Raw genomic sequence first — 18,685 nt, 5'->3', positions numbered from 1 at the left:
GTTGCAGACATAGGAGCTCTGCCAATGAAAAGTTGGTCACCCCCAGGTGTAGCCAGGAGGCCTTCTGTGAGATTTCTGTGTGAGTGACTGATACTAAGAGGTGTGGGGCAGAAAGAGATTATTGGAGATTAGTGCAGCATATCTCAACAGCACTGGAAGAGATGGTACTATGACCCTGGCACCATTTTACTGGTCCTGCTTTTAACAGCTGTCTGACACCAAAATTAAACTACTCCTGTAGATATTAAAAAGGATGAAAGTAGTTCACTGGCTAAGTATCTGCACATCAGGTTGCTTTTAAAGGCATGGGAAACACAGCCAGTAAAAAGCTGCAAGCCCCTCATAAATATCCTTTTTGGAATAACTGCAGAAAAGCTTGTATGAACTTCATATAACTTGAAATTAATTCATTAATTGCAGTAGAATTCTCTGCTACCTTTCACAGCAATTTCCCAGTGTTTCAACCAAAGAAAAGTATGAAAAATAGCTGTCGAAAGATTTTTCTTGAAACCAAGCAAGCTTGGTTGTAGTTTGAGGCAGGGTTCCAGTAGTAGCAGTTGAAGGAAGGGCCTACTAAATATGTCAGTATATTTTGAGGTAGAGCAGCTGCCAGGGCCCAGTGTGGGTGGTACACAGTGCTGGCATTTCTGATGGCAATGGCAACAGCACTCCCAACTGCATACACTGGCCAGTGCTGTTGAGGAAGGGATGTGTAGGTGGTGCAGGCAATTGAACATGGGCATTAGAAGTGCTTGCAAGCTAGAGAAGAATACACAGATAGGTGCATTCCAGTGTGGGGGTGAAAAGAGAGGACCGCCCACTTTCTACCCCCATTTTGGCTCAGCATGAGTTTCAGAGAGACTTTTCTGAAAATGAATTTACTTTCGAAGAAGAGGCAGGTTTGGAGGAGTGCCCTGGAAGTGACATCACCGGAAAAGGTGGAGTTTTGGTTGTATGCCCCAAAAGTGACATCACTTGGTCCTTGACACCACAGGAAATGACATAATTCCTGTCTCCTGGCTCCACCCCCAAAGTCTCCTGGCTCCATCCCCAAATTTTAGTGGGCCACAAAGGAGAAGTGTAAAAATAACCGGGCCACAGAAAAGAAAAGTTTGGGAAACCCTGCCCTAAAGTTTTTCTGTACTGCCTTTTACTGTCAAATTTGTGACCATTTGTTTGTCCTATGCACATGATATGTATATTTGAAGATCTTAAAGTGACTATTCTAAAAGTGAATTTCAAAAACAGGACACAGCAAGAGACCTCTTAGATACCACTATAACCACTGGCCAACTCCTACCTTTTGCTGGGTTTAGCCCCATCCATGGGCATTGTTGGCAGGAGGAGGAAAGGTCCCCTGTGCAAGCGCCAGTCATTTCCGACTCTGGGGTGACGTTGCTTTCACGTTTTCATGGCAGACTTTTTACAGGGTGGTTTGCCATTGTTTGGGGGGGGGGGTGCTCCCTAAATTTATGGAGAAGGAACTTCTCCATAAATTCATAGGTACTGATAATGGAGGCCCCTCCCTCTGATGTCACTAGCTCCTCCCTATGATATCACTGGATCAAATGTCTCTGGCTGGGCCCCAGCCCCCCCCCTTCCCAATTGAAAAGTCTACGCCCCTGATCTCAAGCATGTTCATGCAGAAACCAGTGCCTGGGTTCAGCATGGTTTCTTTCCAAGAAAACTTCCAAACAGGCTTGCGCCCTAAAGCACGCCAAATCTTCCCTGGATGGACAAATAAGTAGTCTCGAACAGGTCAGGAAGAGGTCTGCCTCCAAGGGGCACAAAAACCGCTCGTCTCTCCCACTGCAGCAAAGATCAAAGTAGTATAAATATACCCCCGCCCTCAAATGACTATTGAAGCTTTAAACCGCCCTCCTTCGCAGATGTCTGTGTGCAAAATGGTCAACCAATGTCAAGAAAGAAAACAGGGAAGCCCGCCTGACGCGACTTTCTTCCTACCCCGCCCCGCGGCCCAGCGTTTACTCCGCCTCCCCCCGAGTCGGCGGGGCGGGGAAGGATCAAAGAGGCCCAGTGGAGGCGAAGTCAAAGGAGGAGGCGTGGCGCGCGAAGGGATGGAGGGGCGCAAACAATGGGCGGCAGGCTAGTCGTGGCGGAGCGCCTGTGCGGAGCGTGCCCGTCGGTCCCTGCAGTCCAGCGAATGTGAGTAAAGGGAAGTGCAAGGTCCTTCTTGATTGCTTTCCTGCGCCCTCTTAATGCAGCCTTTTAGGGCTTTGTGTACGTCCCAGCCTAGAGTAGCCGTTGTGGCGAGCACCTCACAACTTTGGCAGGCGCACCTCTTGGGGGGCAAAGGCAGACTGTCGCAAATTTCTGCCCCCCCTCTCCCGCTTGGGTATTATGTATACAAAAAAGCAGCCTCGAGGGCGACGTTCTTCCTCTGGTTGCTCTTATCGTATCATCGCGCCAAGGCGGTGTGCCATGGTTTTACTCGCCCCATTCTTGCAACAACCCTGGGCAACCCTTGCAAAAAGCAGGCTTAGGTTCAACGATACTGACTGGCCCAAACGCCGTGTGAGTTTCAGGGCAGAGTGGGGATTGGAATCTGGGGCTCCTTGGTCTTAGTCTTTGTTGGCACTGTTGAGAACACAAGACCCATCTAGTCCAGCATCTTTTTTCATGCAGTGGTCAGCCAGATGGAAGCAGGAGGGGGGAGGAGAGAAGGCATGTATGCAGTAACCTTTCCTGTTTTTTGCCCCACTAATTGGTATTTCAAGGTATGTTGCCTCTAAATATGGAGGTTCCATTCTGCTGTCCTGGTTAACAGCCATTGATCAGTCTTCCATTGGTTGTTTTAAATAGCATCTGTAAGGCCATCTAAGCAATTGGTAATCACATGTTGTGGCAGTGAATTCCATAGCATAGGTCCCATGTGTGGACTTTCTTTTGTCATTTCTGAACCTGTTGGTCATCCATTTTATTGAGTGATCCTGAGCTAAGTGGAGAATAGTTATTATCTGTCTACTTTTTCTGATGCATAATTTGATAAACCACTAGCTTCTTTGTCTCAGCTGTAAAGCACATATATGCGATGCTACACTTCATGGTTATTTTCTTCAGTCTCCAAACCATACATTAAGTCCTGAAGGCAATGTTTTGTACAGCAGCCTCTCACCATACTTCTGCTGTTCATAACTTTGTGTGTGCAGGCAAACATAATGAATGTAATATTTCATACATCTAATGAAATGGGCCCTGGCTCACAAAAATTTATACCACAACAAATAGTTTAGCTTTTGAGGCCTCATAAGGCTCTTCCTTATTTTGTTTGTGGCAGACTAATGTAGCTGTAGAATTGTCACACTTCATGTATGTCACTGCGTGCGCTCTCAAGGCACGGTTTGCAGGCACACCCTGCCCTCGTCCACTTCTCCCCAACAGACAACCGCATAGACTACATTCCCTGCGCACACTTGACTAGGCCAGATGTTTCTAGAGGTTTCAGGTATTTATGATCCCTTGGTGATTACATGAAGCAGTTACCTGTTCTGTTGGCATTGCTTTTATAGCTGCTGCTTATCCTCTTCTAGTACTAGATCATGTCTGATCTTTTTGACCTGCACCTTCCCAGCTGTTCAAAGTTGTAATGTTGTAACATTACAAAGTTGTAATGCTGTAACATTACAAAGTTACATTACAAAGCTGTAATGTTGTAATGCCCTGCATGCAGCAGCAAGGTGTGGAGAAGGCGAGGTCGTACCACCTTCCTCCTCCCATGAGGCAGTGAGGCAAGGTGAGGAGAAAGTGTCTGTCCTCCTTGTGCAGAGAGGCAAAGTGTGGCAAAGTGTAACATTACCTCAGTGAGGCAAAGTGTAACATTACAAAGTTGTAATGTTATCATGTGTTTTCACCTTATTTTCACTTTTAATAGGAAGGAGCTGTTTAGCTGAAACAGCCAGGGCCCCCTCATCTATTGGGCACAAGATGATTGATCACCTAGGGCACCGGAGATGGGGTGGGGGCAATAGCCAGCCCTGTCACCCTTCGTCATTGGGGTCTGCTGCAGCAAGCAGCAGCCCTCAAAGATGCACCCAGGCCCAGTGGAGGGGCTGCAGAGACTCTGAGATAATCCTCTCTTCCTTCCAGCTCCAACCCTGTTCCTTCTTCCCTCGCCTTCTCACCTCACTGTGGCAGGGACGGCAAGGAATACAGGTGTTTCCACACCTCACCACCTCCACACTTTGCCTCTCTGCACAAGGTGGACAGACACTTTCTCCTCACCTTGCCTCACTGCCTCATGGGAGGAGGCAGGTGGTACGACCTCGCCTTCTCCACACCTTGCTGCTGCATGCAGGGCAAGGATGATGGGCACAGCCTCACTGCCTCGCAGGGGGGAGGACAGGTGCCATCTTCCTGCCTCTCTGCAATAGGGCAGGGGAGCAGCTTGGGCACCCAAGCCTAGGGTACCCCAAAGCCTTAGGTCAGTCCTGGAAACAGCCCCAGTATGTCAAGCAGGGATTCTACAGTAGTTGTCGGTGGCCACAATGGTCCTCAACAAAATCCCAAAACAAAAGCCATGCAGTACCTTTTGTTAAAACTAGTCAAAATAACACAACACTCCATGCACCCCTATGCAGAGCTTTCCCAATGATTCAGTGGGCTTAGAATAAAGTAACTGCACTAGTATTGTCCTGACGGCATGCAAACTTTGTTCAAGTTATATAAAACTCTTGGGCAGGAGGTTTAAAGAGGAGAGGGAGATTTACGAGGTCTTGATCTTAAGGCCTCTTTGTCACCATCTCAGAATGCTCAGCTTGCCTCCGGGGTGGCCAGTATCAGGTTGCACCCGTGGCATTCTGAGAGGAAGCAAAAAACCCAGAAGCCATCCATAGAATGTAGGTACCTAAGTGCCATCAAATTGCAACTGATGTCAGCAACCCCAGCAAGGGGCTTTTAGGGCAATTGAGCAGCAGAGGTGGTTGGCCAGAGCCTTACTTGGTGTATTCCTATCTAAACAGCCACACTGCTTAGCTTCTGAGATCTCACAAAATTGAGCTGTACCATGCTCCCTTCTCTCCTGCATAGTCCATAAAAAGCTATCATAAATCAAACATCTGTGCCGCCAGGGTCTCTTAAAAGCTGTGAGCATCTTGTTTTGGAATGTTACAATGTCAGTAAAAAAAGGTTTTTCACAAACAGCTGATGGTTTCGATTTGTTGTCTCTCTCTGTCTTCCCCCCTCCCTCTGCCTGCTTAACCTTCTGTGGCTGTTTCATGCACGAAAACAAGGTGGCCACGTTATTGTGCAGAAATGTGTAACTTCAAAAATAACATGTCAGAACAGGTCCAGGATCAAATTCATGCATATTGCATGTCCTTTGGGGATGGATTCGGATTTTAAAGCCAGACTTCATGAGAATGTGGGAGTGCTGTGACTGGCTCTCCTTCTGTTTTCTTTAACACTTAAAAGCAACCACAGAGGAAGGTAGACTTTCATGATGTTTGTTGTAATTTCATTTCACCCTATGTAGTTTTGATCCAGAAACACACTGGCAGCTTGCATACGCATTCCTGCACACAAGGATCACCCTGCCAAACAAACATCTGCTTGATGTTGCCAGCTTTGGCATTGGTTGGGAGTGTATTCTGAATCTGTCCCCCAGTCTAACCAGGTGACTGGTGTGGACACTGCCAACCATCTGCTGAGCCTGCTTCTTCAGACAGAACACGCTGAAAAAGGTGATTCCTGTTTCGAAACCTATTTCTCTACCTGATAACGGAAAAAAGATAGCTTGGGATTTATTTGAATATCATTTATGTCTTTTTAAAATTTAAATTGGCTTCAGATCCCTTATCTGCCAGTTTTTGGTGGGCAGGGATTTTGTGTATGTGTGTGAGACAGAGCATTGGGGGGAGGGGGAATTTGGCCTTGTGAGCTGTTGCATGAAGTCTGAAATCCAAGCTTGTCATCTCGATGAGAGCTATGTTTGAGTCATTATCTTAATTTGCTAGGTCTTGATTAGCCCCAGAAGGGATACAAATGAAAGAATTATTTGCAAAACGCAGCTAGAGGCTTCTGACTGGCTTGAGAAGTGATGAATCCTGTCACTACCAAACTGTGACCAATCGATTTATTTAGTTTTAAAATGTTGGGGAATCTGCTACTATATTAGGGGACTCTGAATCACCACTTATCAGTTTGGGGGCTGTTTCTAGTTGCCAGTGCCAACCAAGCAGCATGTTAATGACAAACCTGATATAACCTACTGTGATCTCCTTATCCTTTAACAATACCCACAGGGAGAACTTCCAAACATTCTGTGTGTGAGCTAACTCTGATGTAATTTCTATTATAAGAAAGCACGAGGACTAATTAGTTGACATTTGCAGTTCTCCCACCCTGAGTACATCCAGCCCTTCTCAATATTCTGCATGTTTAATATAATTACATTTATAACTATGTAATTGAAGAGTCAGGGCTGATCTGAAGGCCAAGCTGCATATTATGTTTCTGTGTTCATTTTAAATTTTTTTCTTTTTCTTTTGCAAATGCAGCCACTGAAGCTGCTTTTTCAAGGAGAACAGAATGGGAAGGGAGTTCTTTAACCCTTTCAGCATTTCCTTGTTGAAAAAATAGCCACTTCTGAGGTGTAAGTAACCCTGCTATGAAAAAATATCGGTGTCTGTAAGTCCCCCCCCCCCCCCCCGCACTGGACGTAAAAGCAATTCAAGATAAGTTTTTTCAAGTGAGCAAATGACAAGGGGGGAAAGGGATTAAAGAGTTTTCCCTCCTAGTACTGTTTTTCTCATTGAAAAAGCTGCCATGGTGAGATGCATTTGCAAAAGGAGGAAGAGTCAAAAGAGAAAAATTCGGTAGGGTTTGGCCCTGACTGTTGAACATTGCTAATACACAAATCTTGTCTTCACCAAAGTTGTGTGGTATTTACTGCCAGGGAAATAATGAATCTGTTCTGCTTTAACAGTTGAACACTTTGTTTTAATTCTTCTCTTCCTATACATGCCACAATTGCAGTTAATTCAGACCAGCAGTCATTTTGCAGAAAAATAGGTGGTGGAGCTCATCCAGAGATTGTGATGCAGCTGCAACACTATTCAATTGACAAGAAGGTGGAACTCTCAGGAGGAGGAGGAGGAACTCCCAAAAAGGTTCTGGAGCTGTGATCCTGTGAGTTCCCACTGAATCTGAGGCCTGATTCAGACTGTGATTGCACAAAATTACAAGGCAGGGTTATATGCAAAACAAAAATTAGATGGGCACAAATGCTGATATATGTTGTTGGCAACCTGAACATGTAGAATCTGCTTCCTGCATGTAGTTTAATTTATGTCCTTGTAAAAAAAAAATCTGAAAAATTCTGTTGCAAAGTTGATATTTTCGAAGATATTTCACCCATATGGACTGTCTTCATATTTGTTTATTCCTATCAGGGTTTTTTATTATTTGAAGGATGGTACTTGGGAGCTGATATGAAATAGAACCATGGACATGCTATCAAATATGAAGACTGCACATGTGTAAAATGCTACTTCTTGGCTTTCAGTGTGTGGGACCTAATCCTTTTCACTTGTTACATGTATTTTTAAGTGGAAAAGCAATTATTTGTACACATGTGCTGCTGTTTACCAATACAAGTTTTTAAATGTGTGTTATTTCCTACTGATATATTTGCAACCATATATATTAAAAAATCACTTTTGAAGCAGCCCTTTTTCATAGTATCTGTTTCCCCTTCCTCTCTTCCTTCCATTTCCCCCAGTAATGGCACCACCAACTAGGGGTGTGCATTTGGACAATACTGAGCCAAAATATACCCAAAATACTTTGTTGGTATTTTCCAGATATTTTTTCAACCAGCTATGAAGCTTGGTATTCTCTAAAACTATCCAAAATGTTCAAGCCCAAAGAATCCCAAAAATATCCAGGATTTTTGGGGCTGCCAGATAGCTGGTTTAAAGGGATTACCTTCCCTTTAAACATCTTCCAGGTGAATTCACCACTTTGGAGTTCACTTGCAGCATGGCTTGCAAAAGGCATTTAAAGGGAACTCAATCCTTTCCCCCCTCCTTTGGAAATAATGGAGGATGGGGGCACCTTCATTTGTAGCTCATAGAATTGGATCCCCTGGTCCAGTCTTTTTGAAGCTTAGAGGGGTTTTTTGAGGAGAGGCACTAGCAGCTATGCTGCAAATTTGGTGCCTCCCCCTCAAAAAAGTTTCCACAGAGCCCCAGATATCCTCAGATTATAATGGTCTTATTGATTATAATGGTCCCCATAGGGTATAATGAAGCCCCAAAAATTCAGCAATCTCAAATATTTACCAAATCTAAATACCATACCAGTTTTGGGATTCAGGAATATTGAAAAATATCAATATTTTCTGGGTTCAATATATATGAACCTGAAAAATACCATGTGTGGATTTGGGTTCTTTTTGTACACCCCTAGTGCTAACCCTAAAGAGCCCCATGGTGCAGAGTGGTAAAGCTGCAGTACTGCAGTCGAAGCCCTCTGCTCACAACCTGAGTTCAATCCCAGTGGAAACTGGTTCAGGTAGCCAGCTCCAGGTAGACTCAACCTTCCATCCTTCCGAGGTCGGTAAAATGAGTACCCAGCTTGCTGGGGTGGGGGGAAGTGTAGATGACTGGGAAAGGCAATGGCAAGCCACCCTGTAAAAAAGTCTGCTCTGAAAACGTTGTGAAAGCATTGTGTCACCCCAGAGTTGAAAACGACTGGTGCTTGCACAGGGGACTACCTTTACCTTTTTTTAGTTCTAACCATATCTTCATCAGTTTTGTTCTGTCTGCTTCACTGCATCTTTATTAAAGCAAAGTAAACTGCATCTTTATTAAAACAAATTGGGCAAAGTAAAGAGCAATAGGTTGAATCCTGCTTGCTTTCCAAAAGGCAAAGTAGTGGGGAAAGGCTTCTTTTGGCACTCAAAACACTCTCCCACCATTTTGCCAGCTTTCTTCTTGAGTCTGTTCCTTCCCTTGCTCCCTTTCATTGCTTTCCTGCAGGTAGTCATAGAGAGAGAAAAAAACATGAAACACACAGATGGAACTTCCAGTCAAAATGTAGGCTGTGTCTTGGAATTTGGAAATCTCTGGCAATTACTTGTGCTGTTGCTGGAACACCACCAAAATGGCTGTACCAGGGAAGGTGGAGCCTCTGTGAACAAAAGCCCCATGGGAGAGGAACTACAATAAGAAGGGGAGAGGAGTACAGTGGGATCCATTTGAAAGTGGTTAGATCCGTCCCATAGACTTCAAGCTAATGAATTAGTAGTGGCACAGTTTCTCTGTGTTAGGTAGAACTCTGACCCAACTGATAAAAGAAAGTCAAAAAGTGTTGTTTGACAATGCATCACAATTTCACACTTTACATGGACGACCAAGTAACAAACATTTCCTGGGATTGTTAAGATGTTCTCTTAAAGAAGCAGCCCTCACCCCCATTCCCTGTAAAAGTACTTTCCAGAGGCTTGTAGAACAGAACTCTACCAGATGCAAGGAACTACAAGCTGGAAATTTTGTCCTACCCATTTGGGTCTTAGCAGAAAGGCTTTCTATTCATGCACACAAGAGGGATTGGTTGGTTTGAATTTCAGACCAAGGTATTTTATGCATGCATCTTGAAAAGTGAATGTGGTGACTTCTTTGCAAAATCTCTTCACAGATGATTTGTCAGGGAGAATAGGTTTGGTAATGTCTCCTTGTTGAGTTCGCACGTAGAGGGAAGCCAGAGTCTGACACTGCAATGTCTGAAGCATGCTATCAAAAGAGCTTTCTCACCTGAACACCAAAGCTGTTATCAGACATCACAAACAAACTGGAGCTTGAGCACAAACTTGGGTAGTTGTTGAGCTTTTACGCTTGTTCTCTCCTGGCCCCATGCAGCATGCTGAGCTTGAAGATGGACAGCCTGACTGAACTCTGTTTAGTTTTGACAGCTGAATACAGGCTGACTGCTGGAGGTTTTTTCCCTTTGGGATTTCTAAACTTGATTAAGATTTAAAATCCCAGTTACTTGGAAAGACAGAAATTCCCCGTGTTCAGATGCCATGATTAGCTGGAATTAGTTGAAGAAGAAGCTGAAGACTTCAGTCTTGGCACTGTATGCACTGGAAGGAGAGAAAGGGAGCATGCCAGCCCTGCAGGTAGCTAGGTCTGTGCCTGTCAAGAAAAGGCTTTCACTTGTTTGTGTTGTCTCAATTGAGCCGCTGTTAGCTGGTGGAGCCTAGATCATTAGAAATGGTCATGTTAAGAACATGATTTGAAAAACCCTGCAGATGCAGTTTGTTTTGGAGACAGCTGACCAAATCAGTATCTGTGTTAAAAATGTAAATTGCATGTGCTGCTTTTCATGACGCTTGTATTTGCCCAATTGACTTTTGTTCCACAAGGTACTGAAACAACATTCCCTGCAAGGATGTTTGCAAAAGCAACGAAGAATTTTGTGAGAGAGGTTGACTGTGGAGGAGACTTAATCCCCGTGTCACGACTCAATGACTTGGATAAATATCAGCTGCTGAGCTTGGTGACCAAGAAGAAGAAAACCTGGTGCTGGCAAAAACCAAAGTATCACCTTTTGTCATTCACACTGAATGATGTGCTTACTGAAGGCAATCCCATAAAACCAGGTAAAACAGCAGTTCCAGGTGTTAAGGCAAAGTGCAGTTATGACTCACAATTGTTTCATATCTGAATTCAGTATGAGAAACAACAAAAGTACTGTGGAACAAACTAGCTTTCAATGTGATACATGCGTTATAATCAAATAATTTAAGCCAATATGTTGTGAGTTAATTATTGGCATTCAATCAATCTGATAAAGTACAATAGAGTACATAATAATTCTTAAACATAGTAGGTAGAAATTATCAAGTCATATTTTACAAGACATGAGCAGTTGAAAAAGAAATTAGTGTCAACATTTTAAAGAGTATATAATGCACAATATACAGACTGAAGACACCATATGAAATGCAGAATCACCGGGGAAATCTCCCATGGTATTTAGGATAAGGACTTCAAGAAAAAACTAGTAATTAGCTGAGTAGATCCTGATGGACATTCAATAAAGACCGTTTCAAGAAGATCTTTTTTCAAGAGCTGACAACCTTCTGTAATTGTAGTCAGATACTACTTATCAGAAGGACATATTAAATAATGGGACACCACTGCCCCTTTTCACTCCAAAATAATCTGCTTCATATTTCAGCTGGGCATAGCATTCAACTGGGCATATCTGAATTCAGACAGATGTGTCTGCTTCCCTTTTATTTTTTAGAACTTTGAAATATTCTGCTCTTTCTGGAGAGCAAGCTGTTGCCATTTTACTGTATTTTAACTTGTCATATTGATTTTGTTTTCATTTTTTAAATGTGTGTAATGTATTCCAAAGTCATTTGAACATATGAAGCTGCCTTATACTGAATCAGACCCTCAGTCCATCAAAGTCAGTATTGTCTACTCAGACTGGCAGCGGCTCTCCAGGGTCTCAAGCTGAGGTTTATCATGCCTATTTGCCTGGACCCTTTTTTAGTGGAGATGCCAGGGATTGAACCTGGGACCTTCTGCTTCCCAAGCAGATGCTCTGACACTGAGCCACCATCCCTCCCCAAATTTCTCCAGTGCAGGCAGTGGAAGGTGATTCTGAATGAGGCTGTTGTCTTAAATAATCTCATTTTATGTGTTTGATGTTGTGAAGCATTTACTTGGAATGTCTGTTAAGCGCTCTTGCATCTCAGATCCTTTCAGTTGGTAGAGTACTGTGTCCTTGAACATTCTATGGAATATATTATGCACTTCCCTCTGACTTGATGTCATAAAACCTCTCCATAGGCCAATATCAAAGAGGACTGGCATTATCTATCACAATGAAACCAGAGGCTGAAGTCTTCATACAGCCCCCTGAAAGCCACTCACAAAGGCCAGAGACCTCTATAAAACACAGTTGCATGAAATGTGAGGGGGAAATCAGCAAACACCTCCCTTGTGCATGAGCAGAAATATGCAGTAAAGGTGGGGGTTTTCAGTTTCCAGTTATGTTCTTCAGGCCCAGGAATGGGACTTTCTCCTGGATATCTATTTCTCTATCATGCTTCTGTCCTACACATTCCTCAAGACAGTGTATATAGCTAACTTCTTCTCTTGCTGGTTTTATCTTCACAACATTCTTGTGAGGTAGGCCTAGCTGACTTAGTGACCCAGGGATTACCTGGTGAATTTCCTGGCTCAGAAGGACTATGAAAATTGCCTAGATCTTAGCCTTAACCATGATACCACATTGGTTCTCAGATAACCATACTACATATCACCAGGCCTCTGATTCAGTGGGAGCTCACAGGAGCACAGCTCCTGAACCTTTCTGAGAGTTTCACCTCCTCCTCCTGAGTTCTACCTCCTCCTTCTGAGAGTTCCACCTCCTTGTCCATTGAATAGTATGTGCAGCTGCATAACAATCCCTGGATGAGCTCCATCACCTATTTTTCTACAAAATGATCCCTGCATATCACCCAATAAAACAAATCACACTTCATCCCCCAGTTCTCCATTTCTGCACCAGCTCATTTGCTTGCAACATTGAAGAAACAACTCTTCTCAGTTCTGTACATATGTAATAGTGAATGTCTGTGTGTTTCACATACCAGAAGAACAAGGATTGGGCTTTGAAACTGGTGCATTTCAGAGAACAGGGTTTGCAAATTGTACCAAGTGTACCCATCTTTTTTTTTCCTTGGAAAATATCTCGTTTCACTGAGAGGGTATTCTGCTGTCCCCTTCCATTGCCATGATGGCACTTAGATATTTAAACTGGTAAAAAACCCTATGACATTACTTCATTTTCTCCATGTAGGGGAGATGGCTATACCTGTGCAGATGGGGAGACAGCCATCAACTTTCTGAAGCTGCCCAGGGAAACTCCAAGTTGATTGAGATTGCAGATATCCATTCCTCTTTAAAAGCTAAATTACAACTGTGCCAGTTCAAAGTCAGGGCTGCAGGTGGAGAGGAGTTTTAATCCTTCCTCCAGTACATGATTTTAAAAATCAAAACCACCACCCAGTACTGCTGTGAGCTCTTTGAAGGAAGGAAGGACACCCGTGTCTTTTCTTTTAAAGGGTTAATACCAGCATGTGGAGGAGACTGGCTTCAGTTAGCAAAACCACGTGGAGTGTAAGAATTAAAAGGCTTTCAGCCCACTGCCATAATCTAGAGAATTGCATACCCAGAGGAGCTGCTGTTATTGTTGAAATAAGGCCCCAAAGAGTACAAACCCTTCCCTTATTCTGGTGTACACTAGGGCCATATCCAGGTGCTTCTGTGCCTCTGCTCTGTGGATTGCAAGAGCTCACAAATGGATCACTGTTCTATGGACTGCAGGCTGGAACAAATAGAGTAGATGTTCAGTAATTTTTTCCATTTGAATGTATCTGATTTTACAACATTTTACTGTTTAGAAAGCTGTTCTGTTTTAAAACGGGCATTCTGAAGTCTAGATGGCTTTTCTGATTTTTGTTTCTCTTTTTTTCCCCCCTTCCAAGTTGTTGTGGAATCTGACTTTGTGAAATATGAAGGGAAGTTTGAAGACTACATCAGTGGGAGCATTGAAACTTCTCTTGGAAAGATCAGTCTTGGAGCCAGTGGGAAAGGCATTGTGGCTAGCCATTCATCTTTTGGACATTTGAAAAAGCAGCAAGCTGATCTGCAGAATCTTATGAAGAACAGCCAGGGAAGGTCAGTCTGGACTTTAGAGTTGGCATCTTTTTGAAAGTTTGTGAAAGAAATGTAGGATCAGCTGGAGAATTTGGGACAAAATATGCAGTTGTGGATCATGTTCCATCATATGAAAAGTATTGCCAGGGGTAGAATTCTACCAGGAGCTCCTTTGCATATTAGGCCACTGTCGAGCATAGGTGTTTCGAATAACCAAGCGATTGTTTGATACAAAGACTTGTTTTATTGAAAATCCATTGTTGCTCAAGGTGCAGTACCTTGAGAGTGATAGAGAGTTGCTCATAGCATAGTGTTTTAAGGACTACATCAAAGGATATAGAAAAGATAGCCTCAAGACATAACAAGCATGTGTGAATTGTTACAACTATGCAAAAATACTACCCTCTACTATTTTTCAGTCGAAACTTCATACATTCTTGCTCCTTTTGATAAGCAGTGAATGGGAACTGTTTGGGGGAAGTGCCTCCTTTCTCTCTATCATCAAAGTTACCTCATTACTACATTTTCTAACCAGAGGTGGGAAAGAGGAGAGGGAGGTGAGAAAAGTAAGAGGGGGTTTGAGCTTTGAAATGCAACTATGGGAAAGGACAGTTGTTAGAACAAAAGAGAAAGAAATCAAATCCCAATAAGTGTATTGATTTGATGCTCAGAAATAGCATGCTTGACAGCCACACTCCCCTAATGTAGCCAATCCTCCAAGAGCTTACAAAAAGGAGCCTTGTAAGTGCTAGGAGGATTGGCTACATCGGGGGAGTGTGGCCTAATATGCAAAGGAGCTCCTGCTAGAATCCCCCCCTAAGTATTGCAATCCCTGGATCATATTGACTACTCCCCTTTTGTACTTCTTTCAGCTCCACAAGTATCCTTTTTGAGATATAGTGACCAGAACTTCACACAGTATTACAAATGAGAGTGCACCATAGCTTTATATAAGGACATTATAATATTGGCCATTTTTATCCCTTTCCTAACAATCCCCAGTGTGGAGCTTGTATTTTTCACTGCTGCTGCACACTGAGGTGACATTTTCATTGAGTTACCCACTTTAACACCAAAATCTCTTTCAGTCTTGGTTTCACCCAGTTCAGAACCTCTCAGCATAAGTTTATAGTTAGGATTTTTTGTGTCATTGTGTTCTCACATTTACCAACATTGAACCTGATTTTGTTACCTACTCATCCAATTTAGGTAGATCCTCATGTAGCTTTTCACAATCCACTTTGGATTTAATCATTCTGAATATTTTGATATCATCTGCAAACCTGGCTGACTCCCAATGCCAAATCAGTTATGAACAATATAAAAAGCACTGGTCTCAATACCAATCTTTGTGGGATCCCACTGTTCACTTCCCTCCATTGCAAGAACTCTCTGTTTGTTCCCACTCTCTGCTTCCTATAGTTTAACCTGTTGTTAATCATAAAAAGATCTATCCTCATACCTCATGTTTGGTAGCTTACTCAGGAGTCTTTGATGAGCTACCTTCTCAAAAGTCTTTTAGAAGTCAATTATGTAATGAGCACTGGAGATAACTCTTATCCGCATGCTTCTTAACCTGCTCAAAGGGCTCCAGAAGTCAGGGCTACCTTTGCAGAATTTTGTGACATAGTTTTGATGAAACCTGCCTGGGATGTGCCCTGACCTGGATGGCCCAGGCTAACCCCATCTTGTCTGATCTCAAAAGCTAAGCAGAGTCAGTCCTGGTTTGTACTTGGATGGGAGGTCACCAGGGAAGAGTCAGTCCTGGTTTGTACTTGGATGGGAGGTCACCAGGGAAGTACAGGATCACAACACAGAGGCAGGCAATGGTGGCGTACCTCCAAATGTTTCTTGCCTTAAATTGTCTCTTGCCTACAGGGTTGCCATAAATTGGCTGCAACTTTCCTCCATCATCTAGAATTCAGGGATGCTCATGGAGAAGATGTGCATTCCATTCTCCTGCCATTGCCAATTTTTTTTAATAACTGAATTTGAATCGTGTTCTCCTGACAGTTTGGGGGGCAGATACACTATATGATAAATTTTGATCTCTCCAGATTCTGGGGCATGCATTGGGTGCCTTTCAGGGCTGATCTTGGCTTAGTTGTTTGTATTCTTTCCCATTGTATACTTTTTCTGTGTTCTACATTGGGACTTGAGACTTGTGAATTGATGGCATTCTTAAATTACAGCTGCTTTCAGACATCACAACAAATGTCTTTTTACTGATGCCTGTCCCAAATGCACCTTGTTCACCAAGCTTGCTTGCAAATTGGTGTTTTTCTGCTCACAAACTGGGATACTAAACCACAGTTTAACCCTGCTTTTGAATCCTGGTTTGCAGGGAGAAGGCAATTTACCAAGGCCCCTGCCTTTCGCTGTTGTGGCAAGCTGAAGCATGACTGAAGGCTTCTGCAACCAAGAAGCTGTCAGTCTTATTCCATGTGAGGGAGGGGGGGAGCCTGCAAGCATAACAGACAGGCTTGTCAGGACATCTGAACGCAGCCTGTGAAATTAATGCAGCATACTGCACCTACCCTCATGAGTGGCTGAGGAATTTTTCTCCAACTGCATGAATAATTTTCTAAAGCAAGGAAACAGTAATCAGTTAAGTGAATGCTCTGAAATAAGCTATGTTCTCCTTTTCTAGCAATGCACTTGCAAATAGTAATTTATTTCTGTTCAGCTTGTCACACACTTTTTACAAGCATCCGTCAAAAGTGACTGTTGTTCCAATCCTTTCTTTTTCTAACTCTGTTGCTATTATCCTCCCTGTTGATTCATGCACTGTTCTGCAGTGCATCCCTGCAACAATGCAAGATGTGACTGACTAGGCCAAGGTAGTTGTGTGAGGGAGATTATATGAATCTTTCCCAAGCATATCTTTCTTCTTTAGACTTCCCCCACCCCCTGCCCTCCTTATGGAAGATGCAGACTGAAGTACAGCCACAGCCTGGGAATCTCTTTTGAACTAAGCCATGAAGTTTTATAGTAGGAATTGTGCTTTCGGCATGTCTGAAATTAATCCACTGGAAAGCTGCATTTTGAATTGGATTAATAGGAGAAGGAATATGGGGCTCTGCTTGGTGGAATGTGACAGAGGATTATACTGTGGCACTCTGGTCTAGTTAATTCACTTCTGAGGAAATAAAGCTGTGCAAGGTTTGGCATTATAGAACTGCAGCCACTGTTTATTGATAGAGGAGACTGCGCTGTTTTTGATTGCCTCAGTCCCCTGGACACAGGCCAGGAAATGAGATTTGAAATTTAAACTCAGCTACCAGTGTCATTGTTATGAAGACTATCCTGGGGATATTAGCATTAACACAGGACCGTTTCATGATGATTTAAAAACTCTCCCCACCCTTTGTGCTAACCTTGATAAAGCACCTGTGACAACATATCCCAACCCTGTAAAGTGGGAGAGCCATGCTGCTGGCGGGGGATAGACTTGCTCTAGGTGAAGGCCCGTGCAGCCTATGGAAATGGAAGCAGTGACAATTGGGTCTTGTTACATGCATAGTTACATGTTTGTGGAATTCTGACCTGGTTCTTTATTTAAAAGTAAAAGACAGAAGGATAGTGTAATTCTCTACCCTCGCATTATACTGGAATAAACATCTTCATATTTGTCTAGTCCTCTTTTTAGACTTGCTAGTTAATTGGGGGTATGATGCATTTTCTAGGCATTGCAGTATTTAATTTGATAAAAAAAAGACTACTTTAGTGGGCACGATTGATAGACAGGATTCCATTAACAAATGTTTTGACTTCTGGAGATTTAATCATGAGGACAGTGGTCTTATTTTGCATTCTTTTGAGGTGTTAGGGCATGCCACCCTTATTTTACTAATCAGTGGCCAGTGTACTCCAGTTTCCATGCCTTACAAAATCCTCAAAGTCTATCCAAAGCTGTAGAACATTTTGATAAAATAATTTGCTTTTAGACATCTCCCACAGACATATCAAGGATTAAATATCCCTTTACAAGAAGGTGGGCTTTGTCCATGATTTAAATTGTCACTTAATTCTTGAAGAGGATGTAAATTTGGGAGGGAGAAAGTGAGTATGAAACATGTGGAAGATCGATATCATGGAAGGTTGGATAGTGATCTGAATTTAGGGGTATAGATCTCATTTAGATGTCTTGTGACTAGCTGTAATGAGAGTCATTTTATTGTACAAATTCTGTGTCTCAATTCTGAGTGTATTTTTTTGACTGGTACAAGTACAGATTGGCCACTGAAGAATTAAAACACCCTTCCCAATGATTCTGCATGTAACTAGTAAACTATATGTTCTTGGCAGTAACTTGTATGTGTTAGATGTTTGTTCTCTTCTTACAGGACAATAAATCTCCAAAATACATTGCTGCAACAAATGCTTGAAAGAAAGCATGAAGTTCTTTGTATTCTGACAGAAAGAATAGTAACGACTCAGAAATGTTTAATATCTGAACACATTCAGACAGAGGAAACTGTGGCCAGTATGGTGGGGTTACGTACAAAGGTTATAAAGGTAAGATCATAAAAGTCAGACTGTTGGGTTGAGTTCAGTGGCCTGCTTCTACTCTGTTTTTCTCCATCTGAAGTCTCGGCAAAAGGGAGTCATTGGATTAAACCCATACCATAGTTTTTTGTGTACATGCCAATTTCTGTATATGTCCCAGGGCTTTTTTTTTTAGCAGGAACGCAGTTCCGGCTGGCTTGGTGTCAGTTCCGGCTGGCTTGGTGTCAGGGTGTGTGGCCTAATATGCAAATAAGTTCCTATTGGGCTTTTTCTACCAAAAAAGCCTGTGTGAAACCATGGTGATGTCAGGGAGTATGGCCTAATATGCAAATGAGTTCCTGCTGTGCTTTTTCTGCAAAAAAAGCCCTGATATGTTCCATTCATGTTTAAGATTGAACAGTTTCTTGCTTGCTACTTCCCCCTGTATTTTGCTGAAACCAGACTTTTTGCATACTCCAAACAATAGCATACTCCAA

At 42.9% G+C, this 18,685-nt stretch overlaps 1 protein-coding gene across 2 annotated transcripts in view; it reads left to right on the top strand.

Annotated features, from left to right (window-relative positions):
• The first annotated feature begins 2,012 nt into the window (after positions 1-2,012).
• Positions 2,013-18,685, top strand: part of GSDME (gasdermin E) — a 32,962-nt gene continuing 16,289 nt past the window's right edge. The window contains exons 1-4 of one of the 2 annotated variants that reach the window (XM_060248663.1): positions 2,013-2,166; positions 10,385-10,621; positions 13,529-13,721; positions 18,047-18,218. In XM_060248663.1, the coding sequence (XP_060104646.1) occupies positions 10,411-10,621; positions 13,529-13,721; positions 18,047-18,218 (576 nt within the window). In that variant the 5' untranslated portion in view covers positions 2,013-2,166; positions 10,385-10,410. Of the gene's footprint in view, positions 2,167-10,358; positions 10,622-13,528; positions 13,722-18,046; positions 18,219-18,685 lie in introns of those variants that run through there. The other variant, XM_060248665.1, reaches the window with a different exon arrangement.

Source organism: Heteronotia binoei, chromosome 10, assembly GCF_032191835.1.
Source record: "Heteronotia binoei isolate CCM8104 ecotype False Entrance Well chromosome 10, APGP_CSIRO_Hbin_v1, whole genome shotgun sequence".
Lineage (NCBI taxonomy): Eukaryota > Metazoa > Chordata > Lepidosauria > Squamata > Gekkonidae > Heteronotia > Heteronotia binoei.
The sequence above is the reverse complement of the archived record's forward strand: the minus strand, read 5'-3'. Positions and strand labels throughout refer to the sequence as shown.